Source organism: Rhea americana, unplaced genomic scaffold (assembly GCF_003343005.1).
Source record: "Rhea americana isolate MKP2758 unplaced genomic scaffold, rheAme1 scaffold_395, whole genome shotgun sequence".
In the NCBI taxonomy this organism is placed as follows: domain Eukaryota; kingdom Metazoa; phylum Chordata; class Aves; order Rheiformes; family Rheidae; genus Rhea; species Rhea americana.
Window position 1 is genome coordinate 111,536 of NW_028186529.1, and position 27,383 is coordinate 138,918.

Genomic DNA, 27,383 nt, shown 5'->3' on the forward strand with positions numbered 1-27,383 from the left:
ATCCATATGGTTTTACTAGTGAGACAGAAAATTACAGGTTTCTCTCAAATTTAAAGTTTGTAAATGTTTTATTATATATTAGTATACTGCAGATATTCATAATTGGAGGAAAAGAAGTAATATGTTTTTTTTCTTTTTTAAGCTATCAAGCATCTGACTGTCTTCACTGGGAATGCTGTGTTAAGCATATCTGAAATAACATATTGATTGTCACAGGCTCTTCCAAGTCTTCCAATCAGGCAAAAACCTTAACGTATTGAGTTTGATGGTATTGTTCATTCAGTTGTTACAAACTGAGATACCGTTTTTCACATGACATCTGGAAGCTGTTTGATATTATAGAATATCATATGATTTAGACTATGGGTTTAATATTTTTCAGCAAAAATACTCCAGCAGGATTGCACTGACATACCTTATTGTTGGTTTAAGTTAAGCCTGAGCTCTTAATTGGTTGCCTCTCCTAATGCTCAGAATCAAATTTTATTTACACAGATATGTTCTGTTCATATTAGCTTTATAATGGTGAGATTTTTTTCTTTTTTAAGAAAGAGTGGCTATGCTCTGGTTTACAGTAGAATAGTTATAAATATTGATGATATGAATAATACTGTTTTGGATGAAGACAACTGAAGAGGGAAGAAGTAAGAAAAAAGCTGTTGCTGTTGTATATAACTGCAGTTGCAGTTCTTAATATAACTTAGTAATTCATCAGTGGAACAGCATGTCAAGTCAAATAGAGCTCTGACTGGGAAATAAGATGGTGATTCACTTTTCCAAAGCAACTACACTTTATTACTTTTAAACAAATCTTAATTGAAAAAGGACAGAGTAATATAATTAGAATGTTTTTGTTGTTGTTGCTAATGATAATTTTCTCTCCTGTTCAATATTTTTATTGCATTTTTACTTAACCCATTACAAGAACTTCCAATTAAGTAAGAATGATTGAAAACAAAGAAAGCTGTTTTTTCTTTTTTTAATATTTATTGCCTTTTGACATTTTCTTTTGACTATATGAACAAAAGGACGCTTGTTTTCCTACTCTCACTTGGCTAGAATACAAATCAGAATAACAAAATAACTGCTGTATTTGAAAGGTGGCAGCTTTAATAAATCAGTTAAGTACTTAAGAGTTCATAATTCTTCCTTTTTTCTGTATGGAGAGTTTTTTTATGAACACTTTAATGCTTTACCTCAAATATTGCTGTGAATACTTGAGACAAAGTGCAGCAGTGTTCTGTTTATAGTAGCTACAAAAAATACCTATTTCCTCCATAAATCATTGGAAATGATTAGAAGTATGCATTTTTCAGCAAAAATAACTGTATTACTCTTGCAGATTTTTTGAAAGAGAGCAGCTTTGGCAGGCTACAAATATGTGAATGCTTATTATTATTGATATTAAAATCATTTAGATAGTTCTTTAGAGTAGTAGAATATGTTTCCCGCTGCAAAGGATCTGCCGCCATACTGCAGGTTAATAAGTTGCTAAAATAATATTAACTAATAGTTGTGCAAAACTTTAAAACTTGATGAAGCAACTATTTATTGTGAAAGGCTACTAGTGGCACTAGTTCTATAAATTTTAATGGCAGTATTTATTATTCCTTCAAACAAGGCTAAAGGATCATGATTGTAGTGCTCTGTTGGTGGTGTTATTCCAGAAAGGTCCCTTTATTTAAGAAATAAAAAACACGTATACCTTTTCTCTCCACTCTCCTTTCCCCAAATAGATTCATTAAACCTATCAAAATGTAACTTTCCAGGACACAGTTATAGTTTGTAGTTCAAAAGGAATTTAGGACTGTTAAAAATGACTTTGTTAATTGACACCATTTATATTTTGAACTGCCATGAACTTGCCTTTGTAGTTGTATTCCTAAGGGCAGAGCACTAGCCTTACTCAATTTGAATTTTATAAATATAACCAACTTTGATCTTTCATTTTACGTGTGAAAATTATGGCAGTCTTCCAAATAAATAGTGAAATCTGACAGCTTGGCGTCTGTGAAACATGGTCACCGTGGAGAAGTACAGAGCAGAACTATAAGCATATTGTGAATGGACAGATATTTCGTCATATGTGTCTACCTTAAAAAAAAAAAATCTAACATCTCTCAGCAGTGCATCTGGTAGTGTGGGACTGTTGCATTTTACATTCTTGTGCTCTTTTCTGGCAACCTACTTGCAAATGGACAAAGAAAGTATGTATAGGTGTATATCTAGCCAGACTTGTTTGCCAGCTGTTTATGTAACGAAGTGATGCCTTTTGAGTGGCCATGTCTGTCACCGGGTTTGGAGTTGGTTTTGGAGGTTCTGGGTTGCACTGGGGGGCTCTGAAGGTGGGGGCGCTCCCATGCAGCCGTCTCCCATAGGAAGCTTAACACTGGCCTCTATGGTATTGGCAGCAAAATAACTTTTCCTGCAGCGTTAAGCTAGACTCCATCTTTTAGCAGGTAGGAAGGAAACAGGGTGGTAGCACGGGTGGTAGGAGGGAATGATAAGAGGGTGGTAGATCATAAGCAGTTCTAGGAGTATGGTGAAGGCTCAGCTATGAAAGAAATGGAGAGTGATGGTCCAGCTCCATTTAAAATCAGCAGAATTTTTGTTGCAGTTCAGTGCAAATTGAATCCCTGCTCCCAGTCAAGTTTAGAGGTAGAGTCTTACCTGAATTTTAAGAGCATTTTGTGGAGGTGAAGGATGATTAAAGCAGTGATGGCAATAAGCACGCTTTGACCGTCAGCGAGATCGCAAGACAAGTGATTGCAGAAGAAGGGAATGCGAGAGAGGCTATGAGAAAGAGCAGTGGTGAGAGGGCTGCCTGCTCCTTCACTCCAGGTCATCAGGAACAACTGGGGAGTGGGACTGTTGGCTGTTGGTTTCTCTAGAGATTTTATAGCAGGATTTCTCACAATCCTCTGTATGGATTTGGGAGTTCCTAAAACTGGATATTTGTGAGGAATGTCACTTTCTACACAATACTGTGGGGATGTTTTTTTCTAAAACTTAATACTTTTTTTTTCCTGCAAAGAGAATCCTTTCTCCTCTTTCTGTGTGTTAAAATTAAATGTATTTGCATTGTTCGTATTAGGTTTTTAATTCCTTTTCTTCTTCTGAGAAAACTATGTACTTTCCTATATAATTCTAGGAAAAATAACAGTAATAATAAAACTGTTCTTCCTCTTCTTGGCCTCTCTTCTCTGTCCTGCTAGTACTTTCTCTGGCTCCTATGTTTTAGTAGAGAGGAACTTTGGGGAAGTAGGAGTTCCTTCTCTAAAAGATGAATGTTCAGATAGGACACATAATCCAGTTCTTGGATCAAATATGTCTATGGAAGGATGCTCTTAACTAGTCCTATTAAAGGAAGAGGAGGAGGATGTCCTGCATATGGGAGCTGCTTTTATTGCCTTCTCTGAATTTACTTGTATCAATATAAATCTAAAACAAGCCATTGATACAAATGGAGTTTCCCTTGAATAGAACAGTGCAAAATAAAGGAGGCTTGGGTTGGCAACCATGCCATTTAATTCTGCTTATTTTTCATTTTTATTTTCTGTATAAATCACCATATTCTTTGCTCATAGGTCAAGTCAAACTTCATGAACTTTTTTTTCCTAGATGTTTGTGGCATGGCACTGTCTAACTCTTGTTTGTCTCACTTCTTTCACTGTTGGAAAAGGTTTCCTTTGATAGTGTGTCAAGGCTTATTGAAGTTCCTGACATTAACTACTCTATTAAATATAAAATATTGCATCTTAAAGTTGTCTCACTAGTTTATATGACTGTTTTCTTTTGTCTGGGAATTTTAAAGACATGTAAGGAAACTACAGTTGGAAACCTGCTGCTATATATTGGAAGCTAGCTGAAGTATATCATTCTTTGCATATGCTTTCAGACTGCTGTTTGGCTGAAGACAGTGAAGTGATTCTTGAAGTCTGACATGCCACAATGTGCTGATGAGGAACTATTTTAACTGAAGTGGTTTATTTGATTAGTTTTGTTAAAATATTTTGATCATGCAGGATGACCCAGTATGTCTGTATAGAACAAGGTCTCATTATAATCCTATTTAAAGACTGTAGCCTATTTTTACTGAAGTGAATGAGTTACCTGTAGAAAAAGGGCTATATTTCCCTATCTCATTTTATCAATCTCATCAAATGTCAACAAAATCTCAGAAGAATAACAGCAGAGCACCTTAGCAAAAGTAAGCCTTCAAAATGGTAATGCTTCTAAAGTAAGTAGAATAGCATATTGGTCAGGGGAAGGAACAAAGTAATATAACACTCTATAATTTTTTATTTTTATATATCATAATATATTAAAAATACAATTTTATATATATATATATATATGTATGTATGTAAAAGCTTAAAGGTACATATCTATGTTTATGTGTGTGTATATCTTCTAGATTTAAGGTTTTCTTTTTCTGGACAAAGCTCCCAAAAGTGATTTGCTTTCAGTGTTAAAGCTCTGTATAAAGAACCCCAAGTGGATGGGCGTCAAGAGACGTTGCAGCCACAGTGCAGAGATAGAATGGCACAGTTTCCCAGAAACTCTCCTTATGGTACAGTGAGAAGGATTGGATTTGAATCAGCAATCTCCAAGTGAAACAGGGAGATAAGATCAAGATTATTGTGAGTATTACTTGTAAGAGGGAAGACATTTTCTCTCTCCTTATCCCCTCAAAAGTTTACTGGACGGGTCAGATAAATTTGTGCACTTCATGCTGATCCATTCCTGCTCAGATGCATGCTAGGCATGGATGTGATTGGGAACATACGACTCAAAAACTGCTAATCTGAAGAAAAATTTAATGTTTTAAAGCTTTAATGTTAAACGGTTACATCCTTTCCTGTTTTTCATTTAATGATTTGTGAACCTTGAAAGTTCTGTTTGTAGTATAAACGAGAATTGATAGCTTTGATAACAGAATTTATATGTGTAATACAGTCTCCTATGCATAAGGTGTAAATCTTGTAAGAGAGCTTACTTAATGTTCTTTATTCCTCATTTTCATTAAGGAACGTTTGAAACTGTACTATACATAACAAGTTGCAAAATTTTATAACATTTTAATCGCTGTTCAGATTGCCACACTCATTGACAGCTGCTACACTGAAAAGGAAGGGCAATGTGAAACTTTAGGGCTCTCTGCGATACTATATCATAGTGCAGTACCACATCAATTTGCTTTGTGTGAGATTACCAGACAGTAAATCAGCTGTGCTGTGCTAGAGCCAGAAACCAGTAGCATTCGCACTTGCTGCCTGTTTCCCACTCATTGTAAAGCCGTGCCCTATCACTCGATAGACCTGGAAAGGAAGTGCAGAGGAAGCAAATGCCACTGCTGGTTCAAAATGTTCCAGTGTGGTTGGAAAGTTTGAGAAATGGCCTGGGTGAGAAGAACAAGACCTTATTGACAGGGTTCAATCCTAGTCAAGTCTGTTTCACATCAACTTTCTAAATAATCACAACCTCTCTTTTCTTCGTCTCCTTTACACTCTGTGTCTCCCACTTTCACCTCAGTTTTTGTTTTTTACGGACTATGCAACCAAAGCAAAATATGAAGCTTTCTTCCCCCTACTCTACCTCTGCTAAATCTTGGAGGATTTACTAAAGAAAAGTAAACTACAGCTTTCCACCCCTGCAATGTTTCTCCAGAGTTTCTATTGCATATATATTTTTTATGAATATTTTTTCTTTCTATGAGGTCTTGTTATTTTCATGTGATGTATGGAACCACATACAATCCAGTCATTCCTTAAGTGGCGTGGCATACATGGCTTGTCATATTCCAAATTAACAAGTATTATAATCTGACTGAAAAGCTGTGTAAGCACATACATATCATACATGTAGTGGAAGAAATATGTGTATGCTGGGACTGTGTGTTTCATGCTCTCCTAATCTGTATAAGACATTATGAAACATATTTATGCAGTAAAGTCATTAAAGCTGCTRGAGTTTTATATGTATGGCATAAATGTACAGCAAATGTCCATTATGTACTGTACCCTGTCATTCTGCATAAATTTATGCATTTCTTTAACATCAATATCACAAGCGCTGTCCGCTGACAGTCCTGCTGTTTAAGAGCCTCCTAGWGCATCTCGAATTTCTTATTTTACTATTTCATTTTCCTTGGGCTGTCTGTGAGACAGGAAGAGTGCATTTAATTTAAGGTGAAAGAGTTTTTTTTTCTTTGGAAACAGAGAAAAAGAGTAAAAAGAGGATCAAAGAGGTGTACGTCCAGTTTTATACCTAAAGGTCTTTGGCCCTGATCATGTCAAGGCATATACATGTAATATACTTTAAGTGTGTGAGTGAAGGTGGCATTCTGTGTTTTTGTGGTCGTCTTATGGTAAGTCAATTGACTCTGGAATACTCTCACGTGTTAAAGGGTACTGTTGGTTCAAAAAGAAAACAAAGAGACTCCTTGGGCATAGATGATCACTTAGTTTTTGCAACGTTGGTTTGTGTGCATTCCAAAGGGGTAATATTTGCTAAATTTGTGACCATGTGTAGAATTTTATAAGGGTAACATGACTTATTTTTTGTTTGGTAATCCTGGCAATAGCAATCAGCACAGGAAAATTACTTTATTTCAGAAAACATGTGCTAGCATGGATTTTGAAGTATTTGCTTTTTGAGAGTTTAATAACTTGAGTTTGATGACATCTTAAAAGAAAAAAACAAATTCTCAACTCTCAGTTGTTTACAAACTGTGAAAGTGACTTTTTTTATAACCTGCTTTTTGTTGTATAAAAATAAAACGTGCTAGGGAGACTTCTGAAAAACTTTATTGATCAAGCAAACAAGATTATTGCTGTCTTTAGAATGCTTATGAAAGGAATGTATGYAAGTGAGACCTGAGCTTGACACACTAGCATACAAATCTGTTTGTCTGCTGTCAGAGTATGTTAAGTTTGCRACATTTGTTTTTTCCTTCCCTATCTCCGAAATAGTTCAAATTCAATAATTGTGTTTAAGCTATTTTGGAAAGCTGTCTTTAGACATTTTTAAATGGAAGCTGGAAAGGGATTCAAGGGGCAGGAGTTCTCAACCAGCATTTGAAAGCAAGTTATCTTAAATATACTGCTGCTTAATCTAAAACTAACCAAAAAGTGTCTATAATATTTCAGGTCAGGTCTCCAGTTGTATCTGGCGAAATCTGAGTATATTCTTGTTACCCGGTCAGCTCAGATTTCCTTTAATTTATTTATTTATTTATTTTCTTCTCCCCCCTCCCCCCCCAATGTGTTTCTGACGTTCTCCTGTATCTTACTCTTCCCAGGATGGATCGTACTTGGCTGAGTTCCTGCTGGAAAAAGGCTATGAGGTGAGTGACTCGGTGACTGACTGCAGGCTGATGGAATCATTTGGATGCCGCAACTCTAGCTTCCTCTGCTTCTGTCTCTGTGTATGTTTTCCACTCAACCCTAGATAACAAATCAAAACTCCAGAGAAGAATGTGCAACATGGCCTGTAATCACGCCAGCTTATTGTACTATTTATCATCTAATGTCCACTGGTGAATTCCCTCTGCTCCTCAGGGTATAACTCCTTTGCATGTTTCCCGCCAACTTAGATAAGCAACAACCTGTGTAAGCCAAAACTGTAAAGAATTAGGGAATAATTTATAATGCAATGTACCACATGAAGGGGGGGAAGAGAGAAGAAAAAACCCTCAAACTTCTTGCTCTCACTGAAGGCCTTTTTGTATCAGTAGTTGTACCTCAGCAGTAAAAATTTTGCTAATCCCTGTCAGGCTCATGCTGAAAATTTAAACATTTTTTTTTTCTGAGAAGCATCCTGGTTTCTTTGTAAGAATTTAGACTTCTGGGAGTGTTGCTTCCTACCCCTTCTCTTAATTAATTGTATTCTTCCTTTGCATGTGAGCCTCATTTACCTTTTTCTTAAAATAAAGGGAGTCGGACTCCTTAATTCCTGCTAAATAACTCTACTAAGCAGGATTGTTCTTTGAGGGGTGGGGGAGCTTGCCAATTCAATGACAATATTACTGTGGTAYGGTTTCATGGTTTCAGATCACTTGGAGTGCATATCTGAGAGTATTTGCCTGCTCAGTCATGAGCAGTGAGTGCTTGCAATAGGTGTTATCACGATAGAAAGGACGAGGAAAGGGATGATCAGATAATTCTCATAACAATGTAGTATTTCGTGGGTTTTTTGGTAAAAGACAGTACTTTTAATTCTAGTGTAGGTTTTTACTGCCTCTGTTGTAATAGCTGCATATCTAAATAAGAAACAGTCTGCATTTTTCGTCCTTTTGCATGTGATTAGTCTTGCCTTGCTTATTGCATCCTTTTTTACTGCTTTACTGATTGATTTGCTTGTTGGTGTGGGTTTTAAGTATTGTAAATTGCTTATTTTTACTGTTCCTCTGTTCCATTTGGGGAAGAAGGGTACCATTTTCATTGCTTCTGCTACTTTGCAGGAAAAAGCACACACTCCTTCCTACTCTGTAATTGAACTGCTAACTGAAGCAAAAATGGAATACGATCTTCTGCACAGCAGAAAGATTACAATAATTGGGTAGAGGTTTTTTGGGGGGGAGGTGGAGGAAGGGAGGGGGAGTTTTTTCTTTCTTTCTTTCTTTCTTTCTTTTCCTCAGCTCTCCATGTATTTTTTGGAATTCTTTCCTATGTTCCTACTTAGAGATCTCTGTTCCTCATTAACTGAACAGTAGAGCAAATATGGTAATCTATGGGTAGTAATGTAAGGAAATTCACAAATAAAGTGTGTATGTTACCAGTTATTTGTAACAGAAAAAAAAAAAACATTTTAAGACTGAAATCTCTGAACTGGACTACTGCTTACAGAGAAAGTCGTCTTTTAGATATAAACTGTAGTTTGCATGATGCAGCTTTATTGATTTCTTTTTCTTTTTTTCCTTCCAAATAACTAGGTGATAATTTGAATAATGACAGATTGAATATTGCAGTGGTGCTGAATATAACCTTAACACACAAAATAGTATTTATCTGCAGTGGATCTGAGTTCTTACAGCTGCAACAGTTGAAGGTATTTGATTAAATCCTAGTGGAATTGGAGAAAAGGGAAAAGAAAGAATGTAATCTTTTCTTCATCTCAACTCATTCTATTGTAACCATAGTGTTCAGTCCTTAAAATACGTGCATTACTAACTTAGCCTCTAGAAGCCAAGCACGACAGCATACATAGCATGTGTTCTGTAATGTGGACTTACTTCAACGATACTGCTTTTATATGTGCAGCTGTTTCTTTGCTGAAATATTAGTGTGCATCATGGCCTAAATGTTCCTTTTAGTCCCATGAGAAGCCTGATGCAGTTTTTCTTTCTGGGCTCTGGTGCGAGGCAAGTTTGTGCAGTGTGATTCTTCTAGAGTAAGATGTATCCCTGAGACAGAATCTCCCTGTAGTTTCTCTTGGCTTTGAAGAAGTTGATATTGATATAATAAGCATGATATCATGCTTATTAAGAAAGGAATAGCAGAGATGTAGGACTTCTGGACAAGATAGATAGTTATCTGATAGATATCTTTGCAATTCAAAAACTAGTAAATGAGAAGGGAATGTTTTGGTACAAGGGTATGAYAGATCTTTTTTTGATAAAGTTCAATCCATTTCCAGTTAAAACAGTTTGTAAATTTCTGTCTGGGAARCTCATAAACCAACATTTGTTGAATTTGAGATTTCTTTGCTGTTTATGGACAGCATTTTTTCAACTGACTAGCAAGTCAGTTAAGACTTTTTTTTGAAGTATCAGACTGTCTAAAGAAAGATCAAGCCCTATTAAGAAAAATCTACTGATCTTGCATTCTTAACTAGATTAACCAGTTTGCACACATCTTGGCTTGTCACAAAGTTTGCATTTCACCTGTCCCATGCAGACAAAAGCATCTTTCATCAGTTCTTACAGCGATATTGCTGTCATAGATTGAGCATTTGGCAGGTTTTCTTTCTCTTGTATATACATACCAGAAAAAGGAGTGGGGAAAAAAAATAAAAGCTAAGTTTGAGTGTTTTCTTATTATCACTGGATGCAGGAGGCTCTCTGGATTTGTTTATTTGCTGAAAGTGTTTGAAGTCATGGGGTGATTGCATTTAACATGTCTCATTGGTCAAATGTTAGTACGACAATCRTTCAGCTGACACAAAGCTCAAGCATGCACAATCTTTCATCAAGCCTTGAGATGACAAGATTTGACTTATTGGTCAATGGTTTGTGTGATCTTGAATTTCAGCATGACTTAAYTCTGAGTTAGGTAATTGAGAGCTCAAGAAATCTCTCATCAGGACATAARCCAAAATATTTAATTTTGCTAGAACAGTTGTAGAGCACTTCAGTAAACTTTATTTGGAATAGTTTGATACTTTAAAATTGCAACGTCTAATTTTGCTTAGAAAAACAGATGTTCAGGTAACTAATCAAAGCATTTCCAACATATTGTGCAAAACCRAACTTATTATGGACGTGTCTTTTGAAAGTATATAGCCTTTATGTCCCTATAAAAATAAATTATCCACGTATTCCATAAATAATTATTTTGATGAGGATTCTTTCTAGGCAACTTTTAGTTAAAACTTCATAAATTTATTGCTTAATGGAAGGAATTTACTTTTGGCACCACATTTCTAAGGRTTACCTGTTAAGCCTCAAAATGCAGTATTTTATTCAGTTGTGAAAAGTTTAGCACTTGGATTCTAGAACAAGGTACCTTGTGTGAGCATAATGGGTAGTTGGGTGGTAAAGAGATTTTATGCAAGGAAATGGGTATCGTGAATTTGACATGCACACCTTAAAGATGAAAATATTGCACAATAATTACACAGSCTGCCACCAAAAGGTCATTCATAATGTAGCAAACTGGTCTCACTCTGAGGTTGTGCATACCTTTCTACTCAGTTAAGTTCAGACTTGAAATGGAGTAAAATGTGTTTTTGGCATGTGTAGCTGTAGTTAAGACATGTACTTTTAAAAATTCTGTTCGTGCTGATGATATGCTTGCAGGTTCAAGTTAATATAAAGTGAGAAGCTAAAGTGATGGCCCAACCCGAATGAGTATAGGATGTATCACATAGTAAGGGGTCCCTTTCAGAAATACAGGGTAGGAAGAGATGGAGGGCAGAAGCAGGTGTTGAGGTTTGATTCCACTTGTGCAAGCACAGTTTCAGCAGCTGGTGACCAAAACTAGCATAAACTTTGACAGAAGGTATGGGGCTATCTTGCATAAGGAGGAAACAGGTTCAGTGTTCAAACAGTTTCTTTGGTGTATTAGACACAAACAGGCTTTTCTTTAATGTTAGTCAGAACTGCTGTTTTTTTTCTTACCTATTTGTCATGGCTGGTTAAAGGAAATTCCCAACCTGCGTTTCGGCCTTAAATTTGCCTTTGTGTCCTATAACCCATCTCAGAAAACTGACTCATGAGATTTAAAAAATAGGACTGACTGTTCTTTCTAGTGTGTTGGAAGAACAGACGGTGAATAACAGGTGTTTAAAAATATATTTGGGCCTTGCTGCTGCTGCCCTCTTTCCCCTTGACTTTTTCTTTTCTTCTTACCTGTTTCCCCTGTCCTTTCCTCAGTCCCCATCTCCTGCAACTGCTTTTTTTTTGTGTGTGTGTGCCCAAATCTTTTGGCTCCAGAAAGACCCCTCTATAACCATCTAGAAGAGATTACCGTAGACTCCACATCCTGCTTGCCCCYCTGCAGCAGTGCTGGCAAGTTTCCCTCACAAGGAGATGGTGCTCTAGAGCAGTTGGATGTGTTCTCAGTCTTGTGCGAGACAGTTGGGCTGCTAGTGGTGTGTCAACAAGAGAGAAGATGGAACAGTTCAAGGGCACTGACGCAAACACAGCAGAATCAGAGCTCRTTGTGGAGTATTATGTTAGAATTTTGATAACTGTTTGCCTTTAGTTTAGGAATGGAGACAAACACATTACTTGATGTAAGGGTTAGGCCTATGTATTTGAAAGACGAGAAGATGAACATTTCCTTTTTTTATATATTTACCATTTCCTTTGATTGTTTTTCTGTGTTTAATCCACAGGTGCATGGAATCGTTCGTCGATCTAGTTCTTTTAATACAGGCCGGATTGAACATCTCTATAAGAACCCACAGGCTCACACTGAAGGAAGTAAGAATGTGTTTTTATATTTAAGATTTCTTACAGTGTATGGTTTGTTTGGTGAAGGAGGAAGGGAATCTCACAATCAGTTTTCTTTACCAAAACTCTACCAACTGGCAGTCATTTTAAAGCTCTCCTTGATTTTAGGATTGGTTATACAGCTGAAACTTGCTAGCTAAGCCTTGCCTTTCTCCATTATTAGCTGCTCTAGCTTAGAATGAAAAGAATTGATGATTTTTTCTCTGACTGAAAGGTGACATAAAGCATATATATTTCTGTGCATGACAATTATCAAGAGGGAAAAATGTTAGAGGAGCACAGAAAGACCTTTTCTATTGTATAAAAATGCCGACATACTGCTCTCACAAATAGGTGAGTAACAACAGCTAGAAAATGGCTGACCCTGTAATGAGCTATTTGAGGTTGAAAGTGCTGAGAGAGCAGAATAGAGGTAGTGATATTAGAATTGAGATATTAGAATAAGTTGTTGAGACAGTTATCTTAAACTTATCTCCTTTTTTTAACCAATGTGTGTGTGTTCTTGATGCAGTTATATGCTTTTACATAGACATGAGATTTTATGCTAGTAGTGAAATAATTATTTTTCATTGCATGTTTGATTCCTTTTGCTTGATTTTTGTGGCCTACCCTTCATAGTTTCTGGGCCACATTTACATAGCATAAAAAGAAACAACTGAAATCCTGCTGTATTCCTCTCGATGGAACAATGGAACATTTACACAGTATAAAATATTCTATAATAAGAAAATCACACTTGATTTAATATGGTTGGCTTTTCTGAGAAGAGAGACTCATCTTATTCCAAAATAATTTGTATGCATCCAGAAGATGCTTTGATTTGCCCAGCCACCTTTTTAGCAACTCTATGAGCCTTTTAGGAGGATAAGGTGCTTTTTTGAAGCTTTGACAGCTTGCGTGATAATATGAATACGATGTGATCAATACTTGCTGGTGACAGGAAGAATGAGTGTTTGGACCTTCTGAATTTGTACGTTCTACTCAAGTTGTGCTGTTTATTTTAATGAATGTGTAGTTCTTCACATTATGTGTATTTTGTAGAATAAAGGCATTGTTATCACTAAATATCTTGATGCCMTAAACAAATCACAGTGTCTTTGAAGTCTACTTCCTGCCATGGTTAAACAGAACCAATAATATCAACGTATGATTGCATTATAAGGTACAATTTACACAGTCTTTGTTATTTTTAGTATTTAATTTTTGACAGTACTTCCATGGCATTTACAAGGCTCTCTGTGAATTTATTGGACACTGCTAGCAAAAATATCTTATTGAGAGGGGCAAAAAAAATGAATGTAGTACCTTCATAAAGAATACTAAGCTGTTTTCATCAAGGACAGTGTAAGCGATATGTTTCCCATGAAACTTTACCTTGTTCACAAGGTAAAACTAGTGAAGAAATCAAATCGGAARTAGTTCTTCATGAGGACCATCTTGTGAATATGAAAGTGATTTGAGAAGGTAGTATAATTAATACAGAGAGAAATAYTTAACAAAAGGTGTGGAAGAAAGGTAAAAGAAAGCAACCCTTAGATATTTTACCCAACTTCTTATCTCATTTTCCTTTAACTGAGGCATGTAACCATATGAATTGAAGGAGGAGGAATTGGACTTGGAATCTCAGGAAAGGCTGTTCCATGGCAACTATTTTGAAACAATGGGTTTCCAGGCAGTACTGGAGGAAGTAAAGAAGCAATAGTGATTGATGTGAACAAAAACTCTAAATTTTTGTTTGCCCAATGTGTTCTTTCTATGAGGAACGGATTACATGTTGCAAGGAGAAGGTCTCATAAACAGTGGATCTCTTTTAAAGAAAATGAAATCAAGTAAAGAAAACAAGGTTATAGGGTTCCCTGAAGCAAGCCCTCCAGCTACTGCTTACTAAGGAGGCTTTCAAATTGGATAATTTTATTAATATCAGTCAGTGCTTGCCCAAAGGTTTTGGCATTTGATCTATGCTTATAAATCTTTGCACAAAATAAACCTTTTTTCTTGTAAGTCTTTCCACTTAACCTGTTATTCTTGAAAGACTTCTTTTTCACAATTTCAAAAATAAACAAYGCTGCCTCGTGCGCTGTTCCCCTCTAAAAAAGCTATTTGAATAAGAAGCTTTGAGAACTTGATGGTAGACCAAAGTGGGCACTTTGAGAGCTTTAAATTTAGTTTAATTATGAGAGACCATCTCTGAGTTCTCAGTGCAACTGGCAGTGCAGCTTCCCCTTGGAAAGCTCTGAGAGTGTTTTCTGGCCTAAGAATGGTGATAGAGCTGAAGTTTGCTGGTGTAGGAAGAGGGAGCCAGGCACCTCCTTCCTGCCCAGCTGCTGCTTAGCCTGGAGAGTAACCTACTGCTCTTTCAGACCCAAAAGCTACTTACAGAACTGCCTGACTCTCCTGTTGTTATAGTGTCCTCTGCTCTGGAGCATTCTGCTCTCCCAAAGGCTGGCTCAGCAGTCAGGGAGAATTCATCTAACATCAGAAGGAAGTAAGCAAAGGAAAAGGTTCCTGTTGCTTAGGGGACGCTTTCTTTTTTTGGTGCAGAAAGGGCAGTTCATTTTGATTTTTTTTTCTTTCTTTCTTTCTTTCTTTCTTTCTTTTTTTTTTTTCCTCTGTTCTCGGCAGCTCATAGAGTTATTCTGGAAAAGGTGGCAACTGCCACCAAAGAAACTGGATAACCTGTGCTTGCAAGTGGTCTCTGTTTACAATGTTGCAAGAAAAATGTGTCGCCCTCTAGGTGGTCTAGACTCCGGCAGTTTYGAGGATTGCAGGTTAACACCAATATCCAAATCTGCTTGTCCTTTAACCATATGGGATCTTGTGCATGCCTCGGCCCACAGGCAAAACTAATTTCATGTATTGAATTTCACTTCAGAAGCAGGACAGTTGCATTCCCAACAAGTGGAAACCTAGTGTTGTTTTGGCACAGGCTGTACAGAATGCATTGCAGGAATGCAAGCAACCCACAGCCTGGATAATTGATATGTATGTACTAAAAGGGTCATAACCTACTTGCCATCCCCCAAATTTCAATCACAGATCTCTTAGAGCATTAGCATTCCCTTTTCCGTTAGCCATAGCCTCAGCTTGGAACTTAGGTCTTTTTTAAGAACTGTCCTGCTTTTGCATCCACATTGCCTTAAAAGATATCAGGAGTATGTTGAACATATCTCTGAACAGTGTTTTTAAAATGTACTATGTATTCATTTTATAGTCTTTCATAATAAACCTCATGTTTCTTGGTTTGATAATTTTAAAAAAGATATGCAGATTGATTGAGTTAGTGGATGATACAGCCCAAAAAAGTGACCATCCTTGTTTGTCAGATTGGAAGACTGCTAAACTGCCCTAGAGTTGGAATATTTTTCTGGAGATAATGCATTACAAACCTAAGTTTACTGAGGTCAAAAGCATTAAATGAAAATTTGTGTAAATATGACATCTGAATGTAAACTGCTAATTCTTCAATATTTATAATAAAAGATTTTTTTTTAATAAAGAAAGGTGGTTGTTATTGTTGAACAGATGTCCAAATGGCCGTATGGTGGTGGTATTTCTTTTAAAGCAAGAGGGATATGAGGCCTGTTTATGAGAGTGAATTTAACTTTTGGAATAAATTCTTGACAGGCTAGATTCTGAAACCAAGGACAAGTTGATAAGTCATTGTGACATGCTGTATTAACTTTGACAGGAGCTGGCCTCATGCTCTTACCTCCTTTTTCACATACCAGTTAGAAACTAACCCAGTCAGGAAAGGATAAATAACAGCTGCATGACTGATATATCTAACAACATTTGAAATTTGTGTTTAATGTCATGATGCRTTTTCGCTACCAGTTACAATTCTTCTCTGAAATTGCTGTTTCCTTTGCAGTGTATAGCTATATCATTAAAATGGAAAACTGTTGTACTGAATGCAGCAAGTCATAGGATAATATTATCTAAATCTAAATATTCAGCTTATAAATAGCTTAAGCATTTTTAGTATCTTTTTTCTGCTAGTCACGTTGTGAAATTATTTGCAGTGAGGAACTTAAGCATGTGCAACTTCATTTCGAGAAGGAGGAGAAAACTATCAAATGTATAATTAAGTTATTGAAAACATTGGTGAGCAAAACGTTGGAAACCTGAACTAAAATAAGAGTTGGTGGCCAAGATTATGTAATGGATAGTGATCTAATTTATATAACCTAGCTTAATGAAATATACATGATTGAACAAATTATATAAATGTTGCCAGGTAAATCAGATTTTTAAAAAGATAGTCTGAAATGGTGCTTGTTACTCCCACAGGGAAATCTGTATTATGTTTAAAGAGGGGAAAAAAGCAAGCAAACCTTACTGAACCACTGTTCCCTTAGCTTTTTCCAGTAAATGTTTATTTGGATTTTAAATCTGGAGTAATGTTTGTATCTTGACCAAGGATGCTAGATTGTTTTGGGACTAGAGTATATTAATAGTGTGTTCTTAAACTTTGAAGACATGAAGCTGCACTACGGTGATCTCACGGACAGCACCTGCCTGGTGAAGATCATTAATGAAGTCAAGCCCACTGAGATATACAACCTGGGAGCTCAGAGCCATGTCAAGGTGAGTAGCTTCCAGCACTGAGAATTGTGAATGTGCATATGTGAAAATGCAATTTTAACCTACAGCACTTTCAGCCATTTTAGCAATTGCTAGTTTTGACAGATAAGTACTGCCCTACATCAACGGAATTGTACTTGCTGAGATGCTGAATTACTGCATAAATTTTGTTACTGAATATGCAATTAGATGTTAGACTTGTTTTAGATGAGGTTAAATTGTCATTACCAACAAGATCCCCAGGTTTTGAAATTCGTTTTTTTTACCATTTGAAACAATTTTGCACAATGTGCTTTTCCTCCTCCCTAGTGGAGGAGTAACGTGAGGTTGTTGGACCAAACAGTGCTTAGAACCGCAACATTTCCATTKGCATGACAATGGAGCAGATACGTGTATCTAAATGTGTTGTTTCCAGAAAGGCTTACCTATACCAGTTTTTATACAAGTAGTAGTCTTTGAAAGACTAACCTATAAATGGAGAAGACAGCTTCACTATTACTTTTATTAGTTTTTCTTTTCTTTCTTTTTTTTCTGGTTGGAAAATCAGTTTATAGAAACTGAAACAAAAAGGACTTGTTGAAGATGAGTAACTTGATTCTGGCAAATACAGTTATATTGTAAGGACAGAGTATAAACAACAGAGTGGGTAACTTGAATTCATGTTGCATAGATGTTAAACCGCAGTGCTCTCCAAATACAGAAAATCTCATTTAACAGGTCAACTCCATTTACTCTGCAAAAAAACTCATTTGTACTCCTCTTCATGCTTATGAACTAAAATTTATGGGCAAGTAGCTAATTGTKGTTAAAGTAGATTATGGATCAGCCATATGCTGTGTCCTTGCTGTGTGCAATGTGAGAGTATTTCTAAATGATAAATTCACTAGCCTCTCTTGATGTGAGAATTGAATGAGCATTGAAGAGCTTAAGCCTTATGAAAATGAGTTTGGCTTTGGTTTTGTAAGTCAACCCTCTTACAAAAAGTGTTGCTGCTATCAAACCATATGCCTCATTTCTAAACCCATCAAGAGCAAACTGTGCTAAAAGAATGCAGTTATTGACAAGGAGGACAGCAGAATATGGAAGTGACACAAGCGTAATCTTGATTTTAAATTGCTCTGAAAGAATTATCCGTGGTTGAATTATTCAGTTTGCTGTCTGTACTGTACATGTCCAGTTGGTTTTCTTAGGTGCAGCACCATAAGAACAAGGCAGTCCAACTCCAAGGGCAGCTCTGGTTCAGAACAATTTAGCTGCTGCTATGGAGAGTGGAACTGAAGCCAGCAAACTCTGCCAGGTATTTGCAGTACAATGTTGGATGTTCCTGCAATTTTTTTTTTTTTTTTTTGAAGCAGTGCACTGTCTACCAATCTTCATGGAATCAGCTCAAGTCCCATGGAATTTTTACTGATCTTCTAGGCCCAAGTTATCTCCATGTGGCTACTGCAGCTGTCAACAGCTCAAATCACAGCACTAGTATGGAGTGAAGGGATGTTGGTGGTGATGCTGCAATAGTCATTGTGTCTTCATCACACTGCCATGGGCTCTGAGAAAGCTTATTATTCRGGTGTTTCCCTGCATGAACTTCTGGAGCCATTTCAGATCTGGCAGTGGGTCTTGGCTTTTTGAAGTCTAACGTGCCTTGAAAAATAGTGAGGGAACATCAGAATGGCTCTTTTAGAAGCCAGCCTGAATGTAGCAGGACCAGTGCTTAGGCAGTACTAATCAGTCCTACTGGACATAGATGAAAGTTAGACAGGGTTACTTCAGGGGTTGATGTGTTGTGCTTCCTAGCATACCCACTGATATTTCCATTGCTCCAGTTAGGGAAAAATGTAGGTATTCCAGACCTGTTGACCGAGATGATTGGGGGACTTGACTTGAGGTATCTATCAGACTTAAAACTAGTCTACCGATGCTTGCCATTTTTGAAAAGTGCTCAGTGTTCRAATAGGAAATAGGGACTTGGCCACCTGCTGGAGTGACAACTGAACAGTTCTTGCTGCAAAACTTTGTTTATATAAGGTTACCATTTTTGTCTGTACACACCATATTGGGRGAAGGAGGGAAGACAGCTTCTAATCTTAGCTTGTTTCACATTCTGGTCACATTGAACTGGTGACGTCTTCAGTAGTTTTTGGTGATGTTTATGTTGGCTTGTGTTTATACAGAATAAAGTTTTCTATCACTCTCACTTCCAGTTAGTTTTGTGAGCCATGCTGAAAGTAAGGAAAATAAAATAATAGGAAGTTGGTCTGGTTTCCTGTAGGAAACCAATGAAGATGAAATTGGTTCTTGGAATGAACCCACAGTAGTCTGGGAAATACTGTCAGAGAAGACATTTTTCTGAATCATAAATAATGAGGATTATGACTCATAAAGTAGGTCACTGAGAGGCTGATCTGATCTTGTATATGGGAGAAAGTGAGAGAAGGCTGAAACTTGTTATTAAAAACAGTAAACTTAACAGAATGATGTCATACCATCGGAACAAATTATCCAGTGTGCATTCCTGTCTGTTTTGATGAGGAATGGGGATTAGCTATCGTACTGTAACTTCCCCATTGGGTTTTCAGAAAACAGTAGCACATTCACTTCATAGCTATTAAATAAATAGTCTAGCCTCATGTTTTCTATCCAGTCGTTGAATGTCCTGCTGCTTTGGCTTTTGGTGCCCTGGGAATCCTCAGTGCTAACCACGATTTGTTTCCATTTAATTAGGCTTCATGGGAGTAATAGTTTTCAGTATATTGATTCTAAATACTAACAGGCTGTTGGGTGCAGGTACATGCAGATGGCTTAATCTAAATTCTTTTACCCAGAACTCTACTCATATCCTTGTTTCTGTTAAATGCCTTGGAAATCAGTAATCCAAATGCTAATTTGGCTCAAATTATATCCATACCCTTTGTATCATAGTGTTTCAGGAGGTATATCAAATCTATGTGTATGCAACTATTCCTCCCACCCCTTTAGAACAAATTATCTCATCACTATTGGCTATGCTGTAAGATTTTTGTTTTGATTTGTGTTAAACTGGGGATACTGGTAAATACTTTGAGAAATTTCTGAAGCAAAAGCATAACATTAATAAAAAAAAAATCTATGAAATGATTTCATCATTTGAAATTAGTACTGAGCAGTTAGGCATGGAGCTGAAGAAATGTCTCCAATTGTATGGCTGCTGTTATCCTAGAAGACATGCATTAAAAAGCCTCATCTAATCTGGCTGTAGTGCACATGGCCACAACTTCTCAGTTTCTCATCCTTAAAGCGTATTGGGTTGCAGGGGTTAACGTGTACTAGATTCTGGCCACTGACTGTTGGCATCTCTTGCCAAAATTGTTGTAGCACATACATTTGATAAGATATAAAAACAGTGGGCTGACCCTTCTGTGGTAGGTGTTCTTTATGTATGCAGTATGGACGTATTATTGAAGAGTAACATCTTATTTGCATGTATTGCATTTTTAAAAGTCAATATATGCTCAAATAAAAGTTTTTCTTTTTTATTTCACAAGATGYGTATGGCTTTCTTCTCTTGTTCTTTAGTAGACATTAAGATTTTTCTGTTTAGTTTAGTTCCTCAAGCACGTATGTGTGCTTGAGGTATGCAGRAATGAACTTTAAGAAGCAAGCCTTACACTGTTACCTGAAATATAAAAATCAAGAGGCCTTTAGTATGTAAACCATCATTTGTGTAAGGATCTCTTTTATGTTGTCTGTTGAATTCAGCTTCATCTCTAGGTCCTTCTTTTTTTCTTTTACRTTTTTGTCCTCTTCTAAGAGAAGGCCCTCTGTCTTGGAAAGCTTTCAATCTCCTCTTTCTGCATAGGGGCAAGACATGCTGACAGAATTTAACTTGATCACTTCTGGTTCTTCTGGCCTTTTTATCTGTTTCAAATACTGACCCCTAATTATGAACTGCACATTCTGTAAACCATTAATTATTGCATTCAACTCTATGCCTATTCATGCAACKCTATTTGCTTTCTTGCTATATAGACAATGAGGGGTTAGCAGGAAAGATGGGAAAACAAGATTAACAAGATCTGCAGAGCCCAGGAGGGAAAATTTGAAATGGAAGTAAAAAGCGATGTTCACTTGGATCTCTGCTGCATCCCAGTCATAGCTTGCATACTGTGTGGTARAAAACTGGGACAGTTGCTGGGACGGGAAACCTGAATCATGCGAGCAAAAGTTTATAACATGTTGTTTCATAAGATCATAGAATTGCAGAATGGTTGAGGTTGGAAGGGATCTCTGGAGATCATCTAGTCCAACACGCTTGCTCAAAGCAGGATTAGCTAGAGCAGGTGACTTAGGGCCATGGCCAATCAGGTTTTGAATATCTCTGAGTGGAGTCTCCATAACCTCTTTTGAGAATTGTTTCAGTACTTGACCACCCTTATTCTAAAAAAGCTTTTCATGCCTAAATGGAACTTTCTGATTTCAGTTTGTGCCTATTGTTTCTTGTATTTCCACTGAGTACCATTGAAAAGAGACTGGCTCTGTTCTCTTTACAGCCTCCCATCAGATACTTATACATATGGATAAGTTCCCCTCTCTCCCCTCCAACCAAGCCTTGTCTTCTCCATGCTAAACAAACCGAGCTCTCTCAGCCTCTCCTATGTGAGAGATGCTCCATTTCTTTAGTCTTTGTGGCTGTTCGCTGCACTTGCCCCATTATGTCCATGCCTCTTGTGTTAGTTCTGGGCTGCCCAGTACAGCATTCCTGAAGAGGTCTCACCAGCGCTGATGAGAGGGGAAGGATCACCTCCCTCCAGGTGCTGGCAACACTCTACCTAATGCAGCCCAGGAGGCTGTTGGGCTCTTTTGCCACAAAAGCACATTGCTGGCTCATATTTAATTTGTTGACCACCAGGACCCCCAGATTTTTTTTCTGCAAAAGTGCATTCCAGCTGGTCGGCCACTGGTATATACTGATGTATGCAGTTATTCTTCCCCAGGTGCAAGACTTTGCATTTCCCTTTGTTGAACTTCATGAGGTTTTTCTCTGCCCTTATCTCCAGCCTGTCAAGAGCCCTCTGAATGGCGGCACAATCCTCTGGTGTATTAGCCACTCCTCCCAGTTTTGTATCATCAGCAAACTCACTGAGGGTGCGCTCTGTCCCATCATCTGTATCATTAGTGAGGTGGTTGAACAATATTGGTCCCAGTATCAACCTCTGGTGTATTCCACTGGTGACTGGCTTCCAGCTGGACTTTGTGCCACTGATCACAACCCTCTGAGTGCAGTAGTTCAGTCACCTCCCTGAACCTAGCCCATACTTTATGAGCTTGTCTGTAAGAATGTTATGGGAGACAGCATCAGAATTTTTACTGAAGTCAAGATGAACAACATCCACTGCGCTCTCCTCATTTGCCAAGCCAGTCATTTCATCGTAGAAGGCTACAGGTTTGTCAGGCATGATTTYCCCTTTGTGAATCCATGCTGACTAATTCTGATCACCTTCTTATCCTTCATGTGTTTGGAAATTCTTTCCAGAATCGGTTGTTCCACCACTTTCTCAGGTATAGAGATATGACTAATTGGCCTGTAGTTCCCCAGATCTACTTCTTGCCCTTCTTGAAGATATGAGTGACACTTGCTTCCTTCTAGTCCTCAGAAACCTCCTCTAATCACCACAACTTTTCGAAGATAATCAAAATTGSCCTGGCAATGACATTGCCTAGCTCCCTCAACACTTAAGGACACATCACAGTGGGGCCCATAGACTTCTGTATTTTCAGTTTGTTTAAAGGTTCCCTAACCTGATCTTCCTCCACTGAGGGGAAGTGTGCCTTTTCCCTGGACTTCCCTACTGGTTTTGGGGATGTGGGATTGCCAAAGGCCAGTCAAGTAAAGACTGAGGTAAAGAAGGCATCTTCTGAGTACCTAGGCCTTTTCTGTATGCTTTATCTCTATCCCATTAACAGTGGGCATGCATTTTGCCTTGTCCTCTGCTTGTGGACTTGTAGAAGCTTCTTTTTGCTCTCCATGATCGCTCACTGATTCAACTCTAGATGGGCTTTAACTTTACTAGCCCCATCCCTGCATGCTCAAACARTGTCTCTGTATTCCTCATGAGTCACCTGTTCCTGCTTCTACCTCTTGCACACTTTCTTTTCATTTTTGAGTTTAATCAAGTTTAATCAGGTTTAATCAGGTTCATCCATGCAGTTCTCCTGATGCATTTGCTTGAATTCCTGCTTGTTGGGATGGACCATTTTTGAGCTTGGAGGAGGAGATCTTTGAAAATCAACAACTCTCCTGGACTGCTCTTCTGTCCAGGGCTGTATCCCATGGGATTCCTTCCACCAGATCCCTGAAGGGGTCTAAATCTTTTCTCCTGAATTATAGGATATGATCCTGCTATTTGCCTTGTTCCCTCCCCTCAGGATCATAAACTCCACCATCTCATGGTCATGGCAACCTTGGCTGCCCTGACCTTCACATTCCCCAATCAGTTCTTACTTGTTTGTAAGTACCAGGTTYAGCAACGCATCTCCCCTTGTCAGTTCCTTAATCATCTGTGTCAGGAAGTTATCAACATGCTCAGACCTCCTTGATTGCTTGTACACAGCTGTGTTGTACCTCCAGCAGATATCAAGGTGTTTATCCCGTGAATACCAGGAACTATGAACATGAGGCGGCTTCTGGTAGTTTGGAAAGGCCTCATCTACTTCATGTTATGAAACCTGTTTTCATCCCTGTCCTGTGGAGTGCAAAACCCTATGGAGATAGGGCTTCCTTTTCATTTCCAATTGTCTAATAAGGGATATTCCTTTTACCTGCAGTTGGGAACTCATCTTTATGGTGATGAAGGCTGCATCTGAGATATGGCCTAGTAGCTAGGATCCCTGTGTTTGGGTCACAAGCATATCAAATAATTACAAATATTTGTTGCTGGCTGTCTTGAAGGTGTTATCACTGATATTATAGGAATAACCCCCCTTGCATGCCTCCTCTTATTTACTTAGTTAGTACAGTTGAAAATCATCAGTGAGAAAGCCTATGTCAGAGACGATGATGTCTCTTTGAGGCAGTCTCACATCAGGAAGTTACTTCAAGTGTACGTTTCCAGTGTGCTCTTAGCTATGAGGAAAACTAAGGTACAAGGTTAAACAGTTTACCCCAAAAGTAAAGTAGAACTGCCAATGCAGGTCTCCTGATTTTTAAGCTCCATGATCCTTAGAAGGTCTGTCCTTGTGCTGTTCAGTATCCAGGCTGGTGATTGTACCCTCCATACAGAACAGCACTTTGTTATGACCTTTATTCTGAAAACCCTCAAATTTAGCTTGGCTGAGTTTTAACTGTCCCAGTAACAACACTGAAGTAAAGTAACTTCTGCTGATTGGTGCCACTGCTTGTCTATTTTGTAAACTAGTCCCGAAAATAGTTGGTTTGTGTTGGGAGATGCATGTTTTGATATTGTAGGGATTTTTTTTTTTTTTTTTTAAGTGTTTTGTCTTTTTTAAAAAATCTGAGATGAATACCAATCAGTAATCTAAACGAGGCTAACTGCATTTAACAGCAATATACTAACTTCATACTTACTCAGTTTAATTCTGATTCTTACAGTCTTGGCAAAAGTTGTTTTTAATTTGATACAATTTTGGTTGGGTAAAACTTCAAGTTAAATAACTCAAGGTGTTGAAAAGCTTTTCCACTAGTCCTGTGTTAGTACCAAGATTTAGAATTGTGTACTACAGCTTGCATAGTAAATATTTTATATGCTATACCTAGTGCATCATTCAGTATGCATTGTTGTGCTGTTGGATTACTGCATAGGTTTTAAGTTCAATATAAATGTCCTAAAGCTCATGGCTTTTCAAAAAAATTTTTTGCTGTTTTACAGCAGGCAGTTTGGCTGTTGAATGTAACAAGATCTAGTCCAGTTAATTGAAAGGAATAGTAGCAGCACACTTATAGAGAGGCAATATACCTTATACATAGGCAAAAATAAGCCTACCAGGCCTTAATTTTATGGAGTTGGAGAATTTTATAGCTATATTTTATAGAATACTTTTATTGTCTTAAGATGATATTAAATTACATTTAATTCAGTGTATATGGCAGTTCATTTTGTTAGCCAAAAAATGAGTTTCCAAACCTGATCTGTGGTATAATAGGACTATAAATGTAGAGCCTTCTGCCCCAGGGTATTTCWGATGAGCATAGGATCCCCTGTATGGGCTTGTAGTACCATGTTTTGTGGCATAGTTGGGTACTGTCTGTCTGTTGCTGCTGTATGTTTACTGCTCATGGCAGCTCRTAGTATTAGCCTCCTGAACGTAACTTCTCCAGAAAATTGTTATGCAAACAAACATACTCAGCATTTGCACAGTGGGGACAGATACGATGAGGTCTTGATTCTTAGACAGGGCCATCAGACTCTCTGACATTTAGTTGAGCTGCCTTTTGTCCTTCAGAATGCTTCATGCTTTTGCTTGTGCTGGTAGATATCCAGGATATGATTCTGTAAGGGAATGCACAGTCTTATTGTAGTTCAGCACACACTTCTACTAGTATAATTTCAGGCTGTTAGAACTACTCTGATGCTTTCCTGGGTTCTGCCCCAGAAGCTGTGTCCTTGTGGGATGGAGTCACAGTGCACCAGAGGGCAGAATAAGGATATTTCCTTCGAATGCTTATATGTGGTGGTGTTCTGCATATCATTTAAAAACTCTAAGCAACCTAATTCTTTTTACACAGCCAATTTTTAAGTGGTTACATTTAAATTATTCTGTGTAGTTTTTTAATATAATACAATACCTGTTCAAATGGATTTCCTGTTTGTCTTAGGAAGTGTGGTAATTCTAATGATGGCTAGCAATGGGAATTTTGTGTGTTTCTACATTTGGGTCACTAAATATTTATGGCACTTCACACAGTCTCTGTAATTGCAGCCTACATTGTCGGTTAAATAGACATAAAAACCAAATGCTATATAGTAACAGTATAACTATTAACATTATTAAGCAGATTAACTTTAATTACTAGTTAAATATCCGTAATATGGCTGCAACTGTTACGAATCCGTAAAAAGAACAGTGGAATAATACACTCAGTGGTACTAGAATGTATTTGGACTATTAGAAAATACAAGCATTAACGTATTACTCCTAAAATAGACTACTATTTATGGAATACCAATGAGAAAGTTGAGGTTTGTGTTTATGGGCATGTCTTAATACCACAGAAGATCTGTCGTGACCTTTGTTGGGATCTCCTCCCTGCCCTCCTTTTCCACAAGTCTTGTTGTTTCCTTATCTTTCCCCCTCCCTTGGCAAAAATCCTCTGCTTTTGCTCTGAGGCAGTTTTTTCTCCATAGAAAAATATGCTAGAGTTGATGCACTTTTTGGTTCCTGCTGATTTTATTTGTAGTTTATGTAGATATCTTGGTAGATTTTTGCTTTTTTAATTGCTCATCGTGGTGTTTTTTTCATGGATCATTTCCAGGGTAAATGCTAAGCACATTATACCAGTAAGTTATTTAAGTGCGTCAGGAAAGCAACAGTGTAAGAAATGAGGTATTTGAATGCTTATCAGGGGTGTGAAAAGGACCAGACCGAACCCTGAAACAGGACTTTTCCATATGGCTTGGCAATTAAATAGCAAAATGTACCCTGTCATGATTTCATAACTGAAGATTATAGATTCCATTTGGATATGCGCAACTTCAGCTTGGGTGTCTTTTGCATGATGTTTTACAAATGCAAGTAAGAGACACTTTCTTTACTGCTGTTCTTGTGTTGTACGGTGCATACAAAGCAGGCTGAATGCTATGATGAATGAAGTGGTGTTTATCTTTGTGACCCTGATGATGGATAAAGTACCACCTCCTTCATCTCATGCTTTGTGTGTGGTTTCTGCTCTAAGGCTCTGTAGTTTGACTTCCTACTCAACTTCTGAATTTTGAATCTGGYAATGCGAAGGTGGGGGAGGGGGGCAGAATTGTAATTCATTCAGTGCCACAGCCCTGAATTAGGTCTGGATCATTGTTGAAATCAAGCCCTCGGTTAGTTCTGCTATGTAATTAAATTGCAAAATTTGAACGAACTGCTTTAAAACAAACTTCATGTTTGGTCTCTTGTTTGAGGATATAARTGAAAGAAGGTTGTTAAACTGGATTCCCTTTTTAAAGAAGAGTCGTTTGGTTTTATTTTAAATAACTAGATCTCTGCTTTAAATGTACCCACCTAGGTGTGGAAAGGAAAGTAATTTTCTAACTGCTTTCTGCATTTGGGGCTGAGGAGGGAGAAGTAATCAAAAACTCCCTGATAATAACTTCTTCCAGCTGCTGCAGGGGAAGCGAAAGTTGATGGAAAGGGAAAGCAGAATTGAGGCATTCACAGGGTTGTATTTCTTCTGTCACATAGATGGCAGCAGAGTGTTGCATACAATGGAGCAGCTTCATCGCGTAAGGGGAATGAAAGACAGTGACATTACAAGCTGACTTGTGTCAGCTGCAGCCTTGAAAAACTTGTAGTTAGGCATAAAAGAGGAAAGAAAGCTACTATTGATAATGCAAGCGCATAGAGGATGAAGAAGGGTATGAGATGCCATAAAGTACTGAATTTCTGGAATTGTCCCAGGTGGCAAAACTTAATCTTT

The 27,383-nt window shown here is 37.7% G+C and overlaps 1 protein-coding gene across 1 annotated transcript in view; it reads left to right on the top strand.

The window, feature by feature from the left end:
* Positions 1-2,282: 2,282 nt before the first annotated feature.
* GMDS (GDP-mannose 4,6-dehydratase) overlaps positions 2,283-27,383 on the top strand; it is a gene marked incomplete at its 3' end in the record, with an annotated part of 287,933 nt that continues 262,832 nt past the window's right edge. The window contains exons 1-4 of the mRNA XM_085313757.1: positions 2,283-2,345; positions 7,304-7,348; positions 12,061-12,148; positions 16,656-16,765. Coding sequence (XP_085169883.1) covers positions 2,283-2,345; positions 7,304-7,348; positions 12,061-12,148; positions 16,656-16,765 — 306 coding nt within the window. The remainder of the gene's footprint in view (positions 2,346-7,303; positions 7,349-12,060; positions 12,149-16,655; positions 16,766-27,383) is intronic.